Consider the following 17,209-nt stretch of genomic DNA (forward strand, 5'->3'; position numbering starts at 1 on the left):
GGGTTTGTTCCCATTTCCTTGAGGTCAATTCTTGGAATTGTAGCAACTTATGTCATGGCTCTAGTCTGGGCATCATGCAGTTAAATTCTTTCTTCCACCTGGTGGGGATTTCAGTACCTATAAGACAGTTCACAGGATTTGGTTCAGAATATTATCTTGAGAGTCCCCTGGACTGCAAGGAGATCAAACCAATCAATCCTAAAGGAAATCAACCCTGAATATTCATTGGAAGGACTGATGCTGAAGCTGAAGCTCCAAAACTTAGGCCACCTGATGCAAAGAGCCAACTCATTGGAAAAGATCCTGATGCTGGAAAAGACTGAAGGCAAAAGGAGAAGGGGGCAGCAGAACATGAGATGGTTACATAGCATCAGCAACTCAATGGACATGAATTTGAGCAAACTCTGGGAGATAGTGAAGGACAGAGAAGCCTAGCATGCTGCCATCTCTGGGGTTGCAAAGAGTCAGAAACAACTTAGCAACAGAACAACAACAATCTACATATACATACACACATATATATTTCTGTTTTTCATTTAAATAAAAAAATTACAATCATGTGTTCATGCATTATTTGGTCATATGTGCATGCATGCTCATTTGATTTGGTCCTGTCTGACTCTTTTGAGAGTCCATGGACTGTAGCCTGCCAGGCTCCTTAGACCATGGAATTCTCCAGGCAAGAATACTGGGGTGAGTTGCCATGCTCTCCTCCAGGGGATCTTCCTGACCCAGGGATGGAACCTGCGTCTCCTTTGTCTCAACATTGCAGGCATATTCTTTACCCACTGAGCCACCTGGGAAGTTCAGGTCATATGCAATAAAACAAAAGAAAAAGAATAATTCCTTACTAAAAATTCTTGGAAGTAAAAAGCCACTATCACAAAATAAAACCTAGATTTAAAAAGCTAATAATGAGCATGTACTTTCATTCACCCTTGGTAGAAGTGTTTAGCCAAGGAGCTCATGAATGTACTGATCTTCAAGAATAATTTTCCATTTTTTTTTAAAATAACTAAATTCTACACTATTGACATATTGAATATCTGAGAGTACGTGAAAGGCATTTAAGCATGTTTTACAAGGTAAAACTTTCACATTACAATGTAATATGAAAGAGTTTGGCATTTCTCACTCAGTTCCTTAAGCACAAGCCTCTTTGGCTTTGGGGTGAGAGCATCCTTAGTCATACTTGATATGACTCAACCAGAATTCTCTTCATTCTCTATCCCACCTTCACTCCAGTGTTCCATTATTCCATTATTATTACTATTATTATTATTATTTGGTGGGAAGAAATGAACATAACCAAAATACCCGTTACCTTCAGGAATACTGTTTTTAAAATCTACAACACTAGGGTTTGATCTGAGGTCCAAAAAATCAATCAAAATTTACATTTACACAACTATAGTGCTTCCCAGGTGGCTCAGATGGTAAAGAATTCCCCTGCAGTGCAGGAGACCTGGGTTTGAGCCCTGGGTTGAGAAGATCCCCTGGAGAAGGGAATGGAAACCCACTCCAGTATTCTTACCTGGAGAATCCCCATGCAAAGAAAAGCCTGGCAGGCTACAGTCCATGGTGTTGCAGAGTTGGACATGACTGAGCGAATAAGCACACACAGAGGTTATTCAATTTCAGAAACCCACCTACGAGGAAAGATTTCTTCAAACTCTGTGCTCAACCTTGATGAATTGTGCTGGCCCCAAGAAAGAGACATGGGTTTTCAAACCAAACTCATTGCAGAAGGTGGGTGAGGTAACTGCCTTGACCTATCCAAATGAGGAAGTGCTCATCTAGAAAACAAAAACCATAGCATCAAACAGGGCATTTGTGTGAAGCCCTTAGAACTGTGTCCAGCATGTGGTGGTAGCTAAAAAACAAAACAACAACAACAAAAAAACTTCTCTCTCTCTCTCTCTCTCTCTTTCTATATATATATATATATATGTGTGTATATATATATACACACACACACACACACAAATATCATATATATAATTACATATTTTCTTCTTTCTTGCAATTCTAAGAGAATTTCAGTCTCAGGGTCAGGAACATGGGGGATTTCAAATTAATACTGAGAAGAATTCTCCTTAAATATGCTAGTGAAGATTTGAACTAGTGAAGATTTGAGCTAGTGAAGATTTGAGCTAGTGAAGATTTCCTAATGTATTAGGAAAAATACATTCAAAACTATCTAAACCCTCTAAGTCTCTATGACAATTTGATCTTAAACTATCTTCACATAGTTAAAGCTGTAATTCACTGATTCTAAAATCTATATTATCATTTCAAACTTTAGCATTACATATATGCCCACTAGTTTTTATTCATTTTAGGGTAAGATTTTTAAATTTTCAGAATATGAGTCACCTAACATATATAAGAAAATGTTCCAAATTTGTTTTCCTTTCAGCATCAATTTATCTAATAGAAAGGACTATTTTAGAGAACCCCTCCCTTCCATTTTTAACTTTACACTGTGCTACCCATGATGTTGAGATCACAACCAGGTGCACTTGCACTTGTTCTCTAAGCTCTGCCAGTTCAAGGAAAGACAATCAGAACTCTGGAAAATGTCTGGATTCTGGCCCCAAGCGCTGCCACTGCTGCTTATGTGGGTCCCTATGTCCTCACTGTGAAAGGACAGCCTTGCACCAAATATTGTCTAAGGTGCTTCCAGGCTCTAAAATTCTATGATCAATGGTCAATCTGAAAAACAAACTAGCCAATCAAAAAAGCAAGCTAAACTACACTTCCTGTGGCCAAATTCTCAGGAGCCCAGAATTCAGCTTATTGAACAGTGGAAAGAGTTAATTTGTTCCAGAGATGTGTTACACTCAAAACAAGTATCAATGAGTAATAGCGCTTTTCTGCAACTGTCTAAACACAACCTAAAAACAAAATATAAACTTTGATGTGTATACTTCACATGCTATGGTAATGCTTAATTATTCAGTTGTGTCAAACTCTTTGTGACCCTATGGACTGCAGCCCGTCAGGCTCCTCTGTCCTGAGGGATTCTCCAGGCAAGAATAGTGAAGTGGGTTTCCATGCCCTCCCCGTCCAGGGGATCTTCCAAACCCAGGGATCAAACCCAGGTCTCCCGCATTACAGGCAGCTTCTTTACCAACTGAGCCACCAGGGAAGCCCAAGAATACTGGAGTGGGTAGCCTATCCTTTCTCCAGAGAATCTTCCCAACCCGGGAGTTGAACTGGGGTCTCCAGCATTGCAGGTGGATTCTTAACCAGCTGAGCTATCAAGGAAGACTATGCTTCACATATGGACTGCCTATTCCCCCAAATGGAAGATATTTCTACATAATTTCAAAGTGTCATCATATAACTTCTCTCTTAATGATGTTATACTTAACAAAATCATATAATTTTAATGTTTGTAAAATGTGAAAATGCTTAACAGTATAGTTATTGATATTTTTAACTTTTTCTATTACTGAAATCATATGTATTTTATTAGAGTTTCTAGCCTGAACATTGCACCTGAAGGTGAGAGAAAACAAATAAGTGAACTTCTTGACATCTTAATCTTAGCCTGACATTTAGATAAGTCACTCTCAAACAAACAGAATGTCAAAGAGTACTTGAATTTCTTTAATCTAAGGAGCCAACTGGACAAGTCCCATGTATCCTCTATTCAAAACAAGACCTACTCAATGTCAACCAGATTTATTGTGATATTTTGCAATTTATATAGATATCAAATCACTATTTGTACAACTGAAACTAATATAATGTTATATGTCAATTATACCTCAATACTGTTGCTAAAATCTTGGCTCTCTGTGCACCAGTGCCAAATAGAAATATGGAGAGAGTTACGGAGGAGAAAGAAAGAAAGGCTTCATTACTTTGCCAAGCAAAGGGGGAACACAGTAGGCTAGCGCAAGAACTGTGCCCGGCTCCCTGGTGAGTAGAGAAAGGTTATGTAGTCAGAAGGAGTATTCCATAAAGATCAAGGCAGTAACAGTCTTATATTCTTTCTTCTGAAAAGTTTCAAGAGGGTGTGGCTGCTGACAAGATTACCATGTGTGTATGGTGGGGGGCTGGGGGGGGGCGGGTCTTAGGTGTCCCAGTTTCCTAATCTTGATAAGCCTCAGTTCAGTTCAGTCACTCAGTCATGTCTGACTCTTTGTGACCCCATGGACTACAGCACGCCAGGCCTCCCTGTCCATCACCAACTCCCAGAGTTTACTCAAACTCATGTCCATTGAGTCACCCAACCATCAGTGATGCCATCCAACCATCTCATCCTCTGTCAGCCCCTTCTCCTCCTGCCTTCAATCTTTCCCAGCACAAGGGTCTTTTACAGTGAGTCAGGTCTTCACATCAGGTGGCCAAGGTATTGGAGTTTCAGCTTCAACATCAGTCCTTCCAATGAATATTCAGGACTGATCTCCTTTAGGATGGATTGGTTGTTTCTCCTTGCTGTCCAAGGGACTCTCAAGAGTCTTCTCCCAACACCACAGTTCAAAAACATCAATTCTCCGGCGCTCAGCTTTCTTTATAGTCCAACTCTCACATCCATACATGACTACTGGAAAAACCATAGCCTTGACTAGACGGACCTTTGTTGGCAAAGTCATGTCTCTGCTTTTCAGTATGCTGTCTAGGTTGCTCATAACTTTTCTTCCAAAGAGCAAGCGTCTTTTTAATTTCATGGCTGCAGTCACCATCTGCAGTGATTTTGAAGCCCTCTAAAATAAAGTTAGCCACTGTTTCCACTATTTCCCCATCGATGTGCCATGAAGTAATAAGCCTCTCTGGTCCTTTAATCTTGCTTCAGGTGGTTTCCTTGCTGTTCCTCCTTTAGCAACTCTTCTGCCATTTAGAACTGAAAGAAAGTCATGGAGACTGGGGTCTTGCCTGTAAGAAATGGGGGACAAAAAGGCCTCCGTGCCCAGGAGTCCCACAGGGCTCTGCTTGGTATCAAGACAATAAAACAAAAACCAAGACCTACTCTTGTAAAATGACAGGTAGTCTGAAAAGCGGCAGCCTTTCTATCACTGAGCCCCAGTTCAGTGCGAAAGGCCTTCTCTTCTCGGTCCAAACAGAGGAAGGGGGATGGCTAGGTTTCTGCTTGTATAGGTTCTGTTTGCACCACTACTTCACAGCCTCCCAACTCTCTTGCTTCTTTGCTACCCTTACAGACAACATGTAGACCATTTTAAATTTAAGGCCTTCCCTGCCTGATTTCCGTATGGGAAAGGGGGAGAATGAACATGATTACTAAGTTTCAGGTCTAAGTGGCAGACCTCTAGTTTCAGACTGTTCAAAAGCCACAGTCACACAGACACAGCTTTCCCCAACTCCCATTCCTCCTTAATTAGTAGTGCTTTAGGCAAAGGCCTTCAACAGTAGAAGTCAATGCCCCTCAGGGAGGTACATCATGGAAATTTGCATTTCTGAGCAGCTTCCTGGGGAACTGACTCAAATTCATCTTTTTCTTGTAGAGGCTGGCAGCAATTGCAGTGTAAAACGTTAAAATACTGATGAAAAATTAGGAATACTTTTCAAGATGTAGAATTTGGGGATATGAAACCTAAATACTGCCCTCCAGTCTTGACAACCTTTTCCATGCCATCATGGAAATTTAAAGGCCTTCCAAAATGATAGTTTTGGTTAAGTTTTAGAAAGACCAGGCATTATCTTAACCCAGTAGGGGAAAAAAAAAAAGGAATATAATTTTACAGTTTGCCTGATAAAAGGTTAAGGATTAAATTCGTCACTTGCTTCTATACTTCAATATTGATTTTACTTCAACATTCAATGTAGTATTTTACCTAAGGACCTGTTGATCCCTTAGGTTAGAAAAAACAAAAACAAAACTTAGCACCTGGCACGCCTAACTACTGAGTCAATTTGGATGCAGGATTCTGAGATGAAGGACTTCGAGGCGCAAACCATTATGGCAAATCGTTTCCATGGTAGATTTTTTTGGCTTCTTAAGTAGCCCTTTGCCTGGTCTATTTTAATTGTGGGCATAGATCAGAATGAAATAAATAAAAAGAGCGTAGCTGATTTAATAGGTACTAAGTTCTGAAATCAACTCTACCTTAAGTCTATAGTAACAGCGGACAGTTTAAGAAGCTCATACTCTTCCAAGCCAGTAGCCAGGGCAAGAGCCCCTTTCACTCGGCATAATTGCGGGGAAAACGAAGAAATACTTAAAATATATATACATGCCAAAGAACTGGAGTTAAGTTGTTAGACTGTGTAAAGCTTCGGTGACTCTCTAAAGGAAGTTAGGAACTGGGGTCTAGGCACTCCGGTAACACAGAAGAAGCAGAAAAGTAGGGGAGGTTGCCAAGGCTCACAAGCACACTTTTATCTTTGATTGGCGGAACCACTCAGACTTTTCTTTATGGCGTCACCAACTACCTGCCGGTAGAAAAGCCCCGTCTACGTGACGTCACGCCCCGCTGACCAATGAAAGGCCTCAGTCTGCGGGCCCCGAGGAGGTTTGTGGGCCCTTTTTTGTGAATGAAGCTCCACGGAACAGCCCTCCTGGGGTCCCCAGGAGCCGCGGCCCGCTGTGCTCCGGCTCCTTGGCTGCAGCGTCAGTGGCCGCGGTGGGCGCGCGCGGTTATCCCAAGCAGCTCCAGCCGCTGGCGGCAGCACTTTCGCCTCGGCCGCGCCAGCGGGCTGCGGGCACCTGGGGGCGGGCTGGGGGGCGCCGGCAGCGGCAGGAGGCGCTGTAGCGAGGGCTGCTGCGCGGGTCCGGCGGCGGCCGCAGGAGGGAGCGGGGCAGGCGCGGTGGGCCAGGCCCCTCCTCCGGCTCTCGCGCGGCCACCTCCCGCCGGGCTCCGCCAGCGCCTGCCGTCGCCGCAGCGCCGCTCCGCGCCCGCCGCCCCGAGCGCCCGCGCGCGGGGTTGGCGGGGGCTTCGGCGGGCTAGTGGGCGCGCGAGGCCATGGTCGTGGTCCCCTGACGGGCCGCGGCCGCCTCCATGAAGCGGAAGAGCGAGCGGCGGCCGAACTGGGCCGCCGCGCCCCCCTGCTCGCGGCGGTGCTCGTCCTCTCCGGGAGTGAAGAAGAGCCGCAGCTCCACGTCGCAGGAGCTGCACCACCTGGATCGGCAGGACGATCTGTACCTGGATATCACCGGTGAGCCGGCAAGCGAGAGCATGGCGGGGCGCCTGGGACACGCGGCACCCGGCTCGGGGGGTTCTAGCCCACCCACCCAGGGCAGCAGAGGCGTCTCCCAGGGCCCGACTGACACGCCTCCACGCCACCCCCTAAAAGCACTAGTCGGCCACACCCCCTTCAGGAGCCTGGCTCTGGGAGCGCCCCCCTACCCCGAGTTTCCATCTGCGTTTGTTGAGAGCTGTAACTTTATCTGTTTTGCATCCTCCTACCCCAGCAGGACGGCCCGAGGGTCACCTTTCTAAATTGCTAGCGTCTGTTCAGCGCCTCGGGATTTTCCTAAATTCGAGTTGATACCGCCTCCCGGGTTGCAAGCTCGGTTGGCCCTTAAGGAGTCTGAACCTCCGAATCACTCCAAAGGATTCCCCGAGCGCGCTGAACACGCCGGCACCGGAGCTGCAGTGTTTATTTGGCGTTTGCCAAACCTCCGCTGCTCTGTGGGAAATCCCGTCTGGGGCGGCGTTCCTTGGCCGGGCGCGGAAGCCAGATTCTCGCCTTGGTCCTCGTTGCACTCGTCCTCTCCCCAGGGCGCGCACTTGCACACCCCAGACCTCGGGATCATTCCCCTGTCTTGCTTCTGGAAGGAATGTCACGTTGATGGCACTTGAACCGGTCAGTGTGATGAATGCCCAGAGTTGTCACTTCTGAGAAATTGCAGGTAGAAAAGCAGCCGTTTGATAGCTGCTTTATTGTTAGTGCCTCTTCTACAATTCCTGAAGACTTTATAAATCCAATTTGGGAGCCGTAGGGTTTGCCAGGATTGACCCTGAAGCTTGTGGAAGGCGTTAAATGTGATGGTGTAGGTGGAAACGCTTTGTAAACAGCCCAGCTTAGTCTACATTTTGAGGGAATTTTCAGTCTGTTTTCTGTGGCGTGGAGTGTGTAAACCTCGGTGTGTAGGGTTTTTATTGATGTAAACTGTTTCCCGCTCATAGCCTTTGATAAACCAGGTGAGCGGGAGTGGTCAGAACATTAATTTAGAAAATGTTCAAACACAGAAATTTATTAGGAATTTTTTTTTTTTTTTTTAGATTGATGGGCAGTTGGAAACTAAGGTCCATTTCACAGAAAGTAGAGTGTAGAGCGGAAGGTTTCTCGGCGATGAATGAGAGGCCCCTGGGGACTGGAGGAGGCGGGAGGAGGAAGGGGATGCGGTAATTCACCTGCCCAGCTCCTCCTTAGCGCCTGGCGCTGTAGGAGGTGAAGCCTTCTTGCTTAGGCTGCGCCCAGGTCCCACTGGTGTGCACTGCCGAGGAGATGGCCCGGGTGAAGGACCCGCACAGTCCTTATGTATACCTCTTGGAAGGACCTTATTGAATAGCATTTGATTTTAGGACAAGTAACACTTACTTGGGAACACTTCCTTGGTACAGAATTCTTAATTCCAAAGGTAAACAGGAGCAGGAGTATTATATGTAGAGAAAAGTTGGTCTCAGCAACCGGGTGTCAAAACCTGGAGGCAGCTTACTCTGCTAGTCTTTTGTGAATCCTTCTAGAAATAGACTGGCATGTTTACATGTATACAATCTCCACCGTACCCGAGCACCGCAGCATACAGTACATTGTTTTACACACTGTTTTCAGTATTTCTTAGCAAAAAGATTGTTCTGTATTAGTACGTGTAGAACTGCCTCATTTGGTTTTAATTACTGCTTAGACCAAAATAGATATGAAGTATAAAACCATAAAGTGGGATATGTGGATTTAAATGTATACATATACACCTTTAAATGTCTATGTTTAAAAGGAAGTTTCTGTCGGCAAAGTCATTGGAGTAAATTTTCCTTCTTTATGGAGAAAAAAATGCAGTGTGGCTTGCTTTCCTGAGGTAGTGATCAATGAATTAATGTCAGAAGATATCACCAAGCAGAATATTGAGGCAAGAATTGGTGCACCATATATAATCACAATACTCTTATTTAGATTACAAGCCCAGATAACAGAAGGGTCCAGTCTCAGTAAGATTAACCCAGGGGGTTAAGGAAATGACCTTCCCCTAGAATTCCTCCCTGTGTCCCTTAGTGACAGTCTTGTCTTCCTGGGAAAAATGATACTAAATCAGTTTGTTTGGGTGTGATAAGTAAAGTAACTTAGGGTGCAAAGTGGGGATTTCTTTTTATTGGGCTTGTAGGGAAGGCTTGAGACCTCATCCTCAGCAAATGGCAACCTGGTACCATCCTTCTCAATTTGTTTTTCCCTTAGTTTTCTGAAAATAGTGTATGCACATTTTTAACGTAAAAACAGATATATAAATGTAATTAGTCTCCCTTTCTGGTAGCATCTTCTTTCCCTTCAGTTTTCTACTCATGTTTAAGTTTCTGCAAATTGTGCCATACCAGCAGAGTGGTTCTCTCTCTCTCTCTCTCTCTCTTTTTTTTTCTTTTTTTTTTGCGCTCCCTTCCCCTCCCCACAAGAGTGGTCTTTTTAATGGTTGCATATTGTTGCATTGTAGGGTTTCCCTGGTGCCTCAGTAGTAAAGAATCCGCCTGCTAATGCAGGAGGAGATTTTAGTTTGACCCTTGGGTTGGGACGATCCCCTGGAGAAGGAAATGGCAATCCACTCCAGTAGTCTTGCTTGGGAAATCCCATGGACAGAGGAGCCTGGTGGGCTACAGTTCCTGGGATCATAGAAGAGTTGGACATGACTCAGCAGCTAAACAACAAATTGTTGCATTGTATGGCTTAATTGTCATTTATTTAATGCTAATAAATAAATGGTTATTTGGAGGTTTTCCAGTGCTTACTGCACACAGATAGCATCAGTGTGCTTATCTACCTACATGTGTGACTGTGACTGTGTAAATGTGAAGTGGCCAGGCCAAATTTATACGGTTTTATCCATTTGTGAGTGACCTTTTAGGGCAATTATGATTAATGCTGCTACGAACATTCACGTACAAGTTTCTGTGTGGACATTTGTTTTGAATTCTTTGGATATATACCTAGGAGTAGAATTTCTGGATCACATGGTAACTCCATGAACTGCCAAACTTTTTTCCAAAGCAGCTGTACCACCAGCATTCTCACTAGCAATTATCAATTATTCCACATCTTCACCAATACTTGTTATAGGATTGTGAAGATTCTTTCCCAGTGGGGTTGGTTTGTAAACATTAATATACATTATTCTGCCCATTCTGCCTTTAAATATATTACTTTTAATTTTTTTAAAACTTTGGTCCTTGACATTTCGGTTACAATCTGTTTTATCTGTAAGCTGAATTCCCCTAGATCCCAGGGAATTTCATGTGTGTACATTTAACATGAAAGGTTTAATTCCTATTTTTGCTCCTCTGTCCTTTGTTATGTGGTCACTATTTGCCTGGCCCACCTCCTTGATAAACTGGGCACTGCTCTTAGAAGGAGTAGATTGACCCAGGTTTTATTCCGAAGCAGACCCCATCAACCTCTCATTAGCCATTCAGTCAGTTTTTGCCGTATGCAGTGGCATGAATTTTACCTGTATTCCTGCTGCAGTTTCAGTGAATCATGTGAAAGAAACTATATACATTAACGCTAAAGAGAAACTGAGTAAAGATAAGATCCTCATGAGTTATCAGTTAGGAAGCAGGAGGAAGAAGGGAAGTGAGAAGGGCTTTTAGTTGAATTTGGAGCTAGGTGTCTAGATGAGAGAAAGACCCAGGGAAAAGGTGTTGGACACAGTCAGGCTCTTTTTTTCTTTTTTTTTTTTTTGGCCACAAGGCTTGTGGGATCTTAGTTCCCCTACTTGAATTTCCTAGACCACCAGGAAATTCCCCACAGTCAGGTTTATTATTTTCCTGTAACCTCCTTGAGGCCGGAAATCTGAATCTTTTTGATTGCCATATATTCTTGCCCTTAAATAGGACCCTCCATAAATGACATAGCACATTTCCTTTCCTCTTTATTAATATAGAAACAAAATATAAAGACTATAACATTACTGCATAATCTGTTTGATAATTTATAGAATTTAATAGTTGGTACACATCTTCAATTTATTTTACTTTAAATTTTTTTTCCAGACTAGTAGAGAAAATTGACAATAATTACTGCCTTAAAAGATATCCTTGGTGGTTTGTCTTAAATTGAAGAAAAACTTTTTTTCAGTGTCTCCCATTGTATTTTACTGTTTAAAGAGTATATTGTATCGGTAAATAATTTTATTGGAGAAGCTCTAACTGAGGTCAGGATTGTTATTTAAAAGCATTAATTAATGGTGTATTGGATACTCACCAAATAAAATTGAACAGATACAGCACTGCTCCTCCTTCTTTTTAGGATTTTAAAAATCATGCTAGATATCATTAGACACGGAAAATTTATTCATTAGCTCAAGAAGAATTTATTGAATGCTTACTGTGTAGAATAGTCATGCATATTCATTGTTTGCAGTGATAGAAGCATAGTTTTCTTAATAGAAAAGGAATGTTGTTAACCTGGGACACTGATTAAAGAGGAAATAATTTTTCTTCAAGAGTTTCATGTACTAGGTTACTGAGTTTTAGTAACTGAAATTCATCAAAGTGTAACGTTCATATTTCTTCTTATTCATGGCGTGTGTATACTTACTCTGTGCATAGTGTGAATTTATTTTCTTGATTTGTGTACTTGCTTACTTCTTCAGCATCTTTATTTCTGATGATATCATGTTAGTCATCTGCTTTGAGTCTGATTGTTAGGCAACAATAAAAAGGCAGACACTTAACACGGTTTCCCTGTTGCTGCCACATAGAGTGTTTGGGCATAAAGATGAAGGGAAAATAGAATAACTGGGTTACAGAGACAGTATTAATGCTAGGAGTTGACAGTTGACACAGATTAACTGCTCTGTGCCTTAGAATGAGAATGGATTTCCCCAAATTTCATCAGGGTTGGAGAGAGCTAGAAGGAAACCACTTGGTGGATTTTTAGGATGGAAGGAAGGCACTGGTTCATACCAGTGACATTACTTGGATATTTCTGAGATAGTCTCAGAGGAACTCTGAATTGACTGGACTGGCATTTTCTGGAAGATTTTTAAGAGATTACCTAGAAATTTCACAGTTGTCCATTTTTCCCTTTGAGGAATTCGAGATGTAATTTTGGCCAAATTGGTCCAACTTCTTTTTGGGAAAGTCTTGATTATTTGCTTTTTATTCTTTCTGACAGATTAAGCTGCTTCACAGTTATATATAAATGATTTATTGAACCTCTAGTTATTCCTCTGCTACTTTGGTTGGGAGATGATGCAACATAAATAGTATTTATGAAGTTGAATTTAGAGAGATGAATAATTATCTAGTAAACTTGGAAAAATAAGCAAACTAAGTACACAGTTCAGGTCCTTCTGAGCTCATGCTATTAGGTTGGTACGAAAGTAATTGCGATTTTACATTGTTGAACTTTCCTGCTTGATACTGGAATATATTCTTAAATGTGATTATGTTATACATCACTTCAATGTGCATTTCTTGCCTCTTTTTTTTTTTTTGCTAATGACTTATTACTTGCTGTTTATTTTATACTCTGGAAATCAAAAAGCAAATTTAAGTGATTTTCTTATTTGAATTCAAAATGGATCACAAAGCAGTGGAAACAACTCACAACATGAACAACGCATTTGGCCCAGGAACTGCTAATGAACATACAGTGCAGGGGTGGTTCAAGAAGTTTTGCCAAGGAGGCAAAGCCTTGAAGATGAGAGGGCTGGTGGCTGGCCATTGGAAGTTGACAACAACCTATTGAGAGGATCATCAAAACTGATCCTCTTACAACTACATGAGAAGTTGCTGAAGAACTCAGCGTCAGCCATTCTATGGTCTTTGGGCATTTGAAGCAAATTGGAAAGGTGATAAAGCTCGATAAGTGGGTGACTTAGGAGCTGAGTGGAAATCAAAAAAATTGTCATTTTGAAGTGTTGTCTTTTCCTATTCTATGCAACAACAGCAAACCATTTCTTGATTGGCTTGTGCCGTGTGACAAAAAGTGGATTTCATAGACAACTGGCAACAACCAGCTTAGTAGTTGGACTGAAAAAGAAGCTCCAAAGCACTTCCCAAAACCAGACTTGCACTGAAAAAGGTCGTGGGCACCGTTTGGTGGTCTGCTGCCAGTCTGATCCACTGTAGCTGTCTGAAACCATTACATCTGAGAAGTGTGCTCAGCAAATTGTTAAGATGCGCTGGACAAAAACTGCAACACCCACAGCCGACGTTGGTCACCAGAAAGGGTCCAGTTCTCCACGACAGCGCCTGACCACACACTGTACAACCGGTGCTTCAAAGGTTGAACAAATTGGGCTCTGAAGTTTTGCCTCATCTGCCCTACTCAACCTCTTGCCAATCAACTACCACATCTTCAAGCATCCTGACAACTTTTTGCAGGGAAAATGCTTCCACAACCAGCAGGAGGCAGAAAATGCTTTCCAAGAGTTCGTCAAATCCTGAAGCACAGATTTTTTCCGCTACAGGAATGAACCAACTTATTTCTCGTTGGCAAAAACGTGTTGATTGTCATGGTTCCTATTTTGTTTAATAAAGATGTGTTTGAGTCTGTTTGTAGTGATTTAAAATTCACGGTCTGAAACCACAATTACTTTCTCACCAACCTAATACTTCGCAAGTTGGCCATCATTATAGCCCTAATCTTCTAGATATTTTATTCCTTCAACATGTAATGAATACCTACTCTGGCAGGCTTCCCGCATCCCTACCCGCACCCCCCCCCCCCCCCCCCCAAGTGCTTAAAATAAGTTACTGCTGGAGATAGTCCCTGCTCTCATGGAGGTTATGTTTTCTGCCTTACTTGAGAAAATAGAACTTGGAGGATCTGAAGGAGACCTAGCCTGTAGGGGAACCATAGTATGGTTGAAATCTTTGGGGAAGAAAAACTGATGGTAGAGTTTTTATTTTTTTTATTATTATTATTATTTTATTTTTTTTAATTTTTGATGGTAGAGTTTTAAAAGAGCTAATTCTAGTAGTTAGGCTCAAAGACACCAGGGAAAGCTGGTGTCTCCCCACTCAAGGACTGAACGCAGCTAGATTGTTAATAACCTTTTGGAGCCTGGATTCTCGCATCTGTTTAAAAAGTCTACAGAGTTGTTGGGAGAATGAAATGAAAGGGACGCATGTTAAGTGCCTGGCCTGGTGCCTCCATGACAACCAGGGCTCCTAAAATGGTCTCTGGTATACCAAGTGTGGCAGCAGTGGGCAAGGCAGGGGGCACAGCGGGCATGCTGAGACAGTCAGTCATGGCTGGGAGGGTTTCAGGCTCAGAAGCAAACATTTCCCTCACACGTGTGCTTGCACAAAAGGTTCTGTGACTCAGAACAGTGAAAATGCAGTGTGTTCCTCTCTCTGCTGCTGAATGTGATCTTCAGGGCAGAAATGCTCCAGATGAGGCTGGCTCGGTATTTGTCAGAGCTGCGGAGGAGGTTTGGCGCCGAGTTGATAATCTTCTCTGCCTTGGGAAAAACGTTAACGGTTTCTCTTTAAAGATTTCTTGTAAAAGGAAGAGTAAAATAAAACTCTTCTGAGGCTATTGTTATGTATTTTTATTATACTGAAGAGTTCATATATTGCTTACTATTAAATCACAGCTAAGTTTCCGGGGTTGGAGGTGGGGGTGGGGGAGTTCTTCATAAAAAATGCAAAGACCTCATGGGAGAGCCTCAGGTAGAAGGTTATTTAAAGTAAATTATTTACTGATGAAGTACAAATTTTTCAGAGTGGCTAACTTAAATCTCGACTGTGCTCTAGTACCTTCATTTTAAAGAGTATTTCACAGATCCAAAAGCTATGATACTGATATACTATGGAAATCAAAAAGCAAATTTAAGTGATTTATAATTAAATCACCACTTGATAATTGGTGGTGTTCTTGGCAGACAGGGTGTTTGTTTGTTTTGGGTAAAACAGATGACCTTTCAAGAGGCCTTTCTAATGTTTAATGTGTGGCACAGAAACCTAATTTATTTGGAAGGGGTGGGAGTCAGAAAATAATATAACTAAGATAAGAAATGATAGCTTTAAATCTACTTTTTTTTTTTACTACACTGGGAAAAAATAATTTTAGTAGCCAGTATTTTGTTTTTCTTCCCATGCTAGCTACAGAATATTTTTGATCTTAGTAAGTCCTTTAAGGCCTTCACATTAAAATTACTTTTATAATTGTCTTTAAATAAAGGAAAACTTGGGTAGATTGGTTTATCTCTATGTCAAAGCCGGGCCTCACTTAGTGAGGTAAGTAGGTGCAGGGGTTGCTGAGGGTGGAAAGTGGAGAGATTGTATTGAAGACAGAGAAAGTGGTGCAGCAGGAGATAACCAATTTTCAAATACTGTTTCTTTACATTTTTTTATTTTTAGCCTCCAAGGTTGTTTAGTCTAATTTATTTAATTTCTCGAAGTGCTGACTAACATATTAGCCAGGGATTAACTTAGGAAACAGTTTCCAAAGTGAAGTTGATTTTAACTTCTGAAATACAAGGTTATTTAACTGGAATGTGTGCATCTCATCTGGATTCTCGAGTTTATTTGAAAGTTTTAAGCCCTTCTCTCTCTCTCTCTCTCTTTTTTTCTATAGCTTTTCATGGATACTGCTCCAACAAAGGTATTCAGATCATTGACTATACTTTGCAGTTCTTTGATGATTTTAAAACTGTAGATTTAACCTGTTAGTTGTGACTCTTGGTTCCATCCCTTCCTGTTTGCTTGTTTTAATTTTAGTCTTAGGTAGCAGTTTTAGTTTTCTTTAACTGTAAAGTATCTTTCGTATGTTTACAACTTAAGTTGAAATCTGTCTTTATATGAAAAGTTCTGTTGGTTTCTGTGTACAGATAATGCTGGAAGTAGTTTCTGTGATATTTTGTTGGGTTAATTATGAATGCTATGTTTTGGATGGTAGATGTTTTTGGTAATACTAAATTTTTATTTAAAATGAATCTCACTTTTGTAGGCATTTGCTGAAAGGATACTTAGAATGAGTTATTGTAACAGCTGTTCTTGATCCCCACCCTGACCCCCATGCAGGTTAGTTATTTCTTGGCATTTCTTTGCTTAGTGGCCAGGCATATATCTTTTAGTGTTTGATAAGAGGGAAATCTCATGAAGTGCCAGCTTGAACTTTGGGAACAGGGGAGTTCTTTTATATCCTGTTTTTTAAAAATTTAAAAATATTCTGATTCCTTTTGATTTTCAACTACAGTTATTTACCAAAAGAACAAATCTGAATGGCCCATATATTATTTTCAGTTAAATATTTTCTGACTTTATTCTCTTCATCTTTTATTCAGCTCCTTTCTTAGTATCATTCATATTTTAGAGGAGCAGTTCTGTTAGAGTTCTTTATTCACCAGTCAGTTCAAAAATTTGGTCCAATTGTCTTTCAGTCTGAAAAGCTGAACAAGTTAGGCAGAGTGAATTTGTTCTAATTGCATAATATCACATATTTATTTCATTTCTCAGATAGTTTACTTTTATACCATTAAAATTTGGTTGACAGTGTACTTTTCACAAAAGAAAAACATCTTGTTCCTGATGCTGATGATATTTGTTGTTCCTTCAAGTTCTAATTTGAAAGTAAAATTACTTTCTTGGCACTGCTATGCAATTTATGATATTGATCTTTTTATATCCAATCCATAATGCTATAATATCATTACAGATTATGAATTCTGCAAAGTCCTTTATTTTAGGATCATCTCAGCTGAATCATTCTCTGCATTTTGCTCATTTATCCTCATTTGTATTCGTATAAGTTGTGCTATGGAATTTATTCAACAAATATTTATTGAGCAACTGCTTTGAACAAGGCACCGGGCCAAGTATTACTGAGGAAGGGAGGAGGGGATGTGAAGATTTATTAACAACATGCTAGTTATCACTGAAAGATTGAGAAAGGAATATACTCTAAAGTCATTATCTCAATGAAGACAGGCAATGAAGGAATAAGTCATCATTAAGTAATTTTGCTCTTTAGATTTAAACAGCATTAGTTTTATAGATACTTGTGATGGAAGTGTCACTTGATAATTCCTGCACAAAGTGAATTATTATTTTCAATATGTGGTGAAAATGGTCTGTCT

General features: G+C 41.2%; 1 protein-coding gene across 12 annotated transcripts in view; it reads left to right on the forward strand.

Moving 5' to 3' along the window:
- The first annotated feature begins 6,500 nt into the window (after positions 1–6,500).
- Positions 6,501–17,209, forward strand: part of CDC14B (cell division cycle 14B) — a 128,251-nt gene continuing 117,542 nt past the window's right edge. For 9 of the 12 annotated variants that reach the window (XR_006345820.1, XM_043927662.1, XM_043927654.1 and 6 more), the window contains exon 1: positions 6,827–7,125. Coding sequence is in view for 11 of the 12 variants with exons in the window: in XM_043927662.1 (XP_043783597.1) it covers positions 6,969–7,125 (157 nt within the window). In the remaining variant the exon portion in view is untranslated. Of the gene's footprint in view, positions 7,126–17,209 lie in introns of all 12 variants that reach the window. The other 3 variants (XM_043927652.1, XM_043927646.1, XM_043927656.1) reach the window with 2 other exon arrangements.

This window comes from Cervus elaphus, chromosome 16 (genome assembly GCF_910594005.1).
Source record: "Cervus elaphus chromosome 16, mCerEla1.1, whole genome shotgun sequence".
Taxonomy (NCBI): domain Eukaryota; kingdom Metazoa; phylum Chordata; class Mammalia; order Artiodactyla; family Cervidae; genus Cervus; species Cervus elaphus.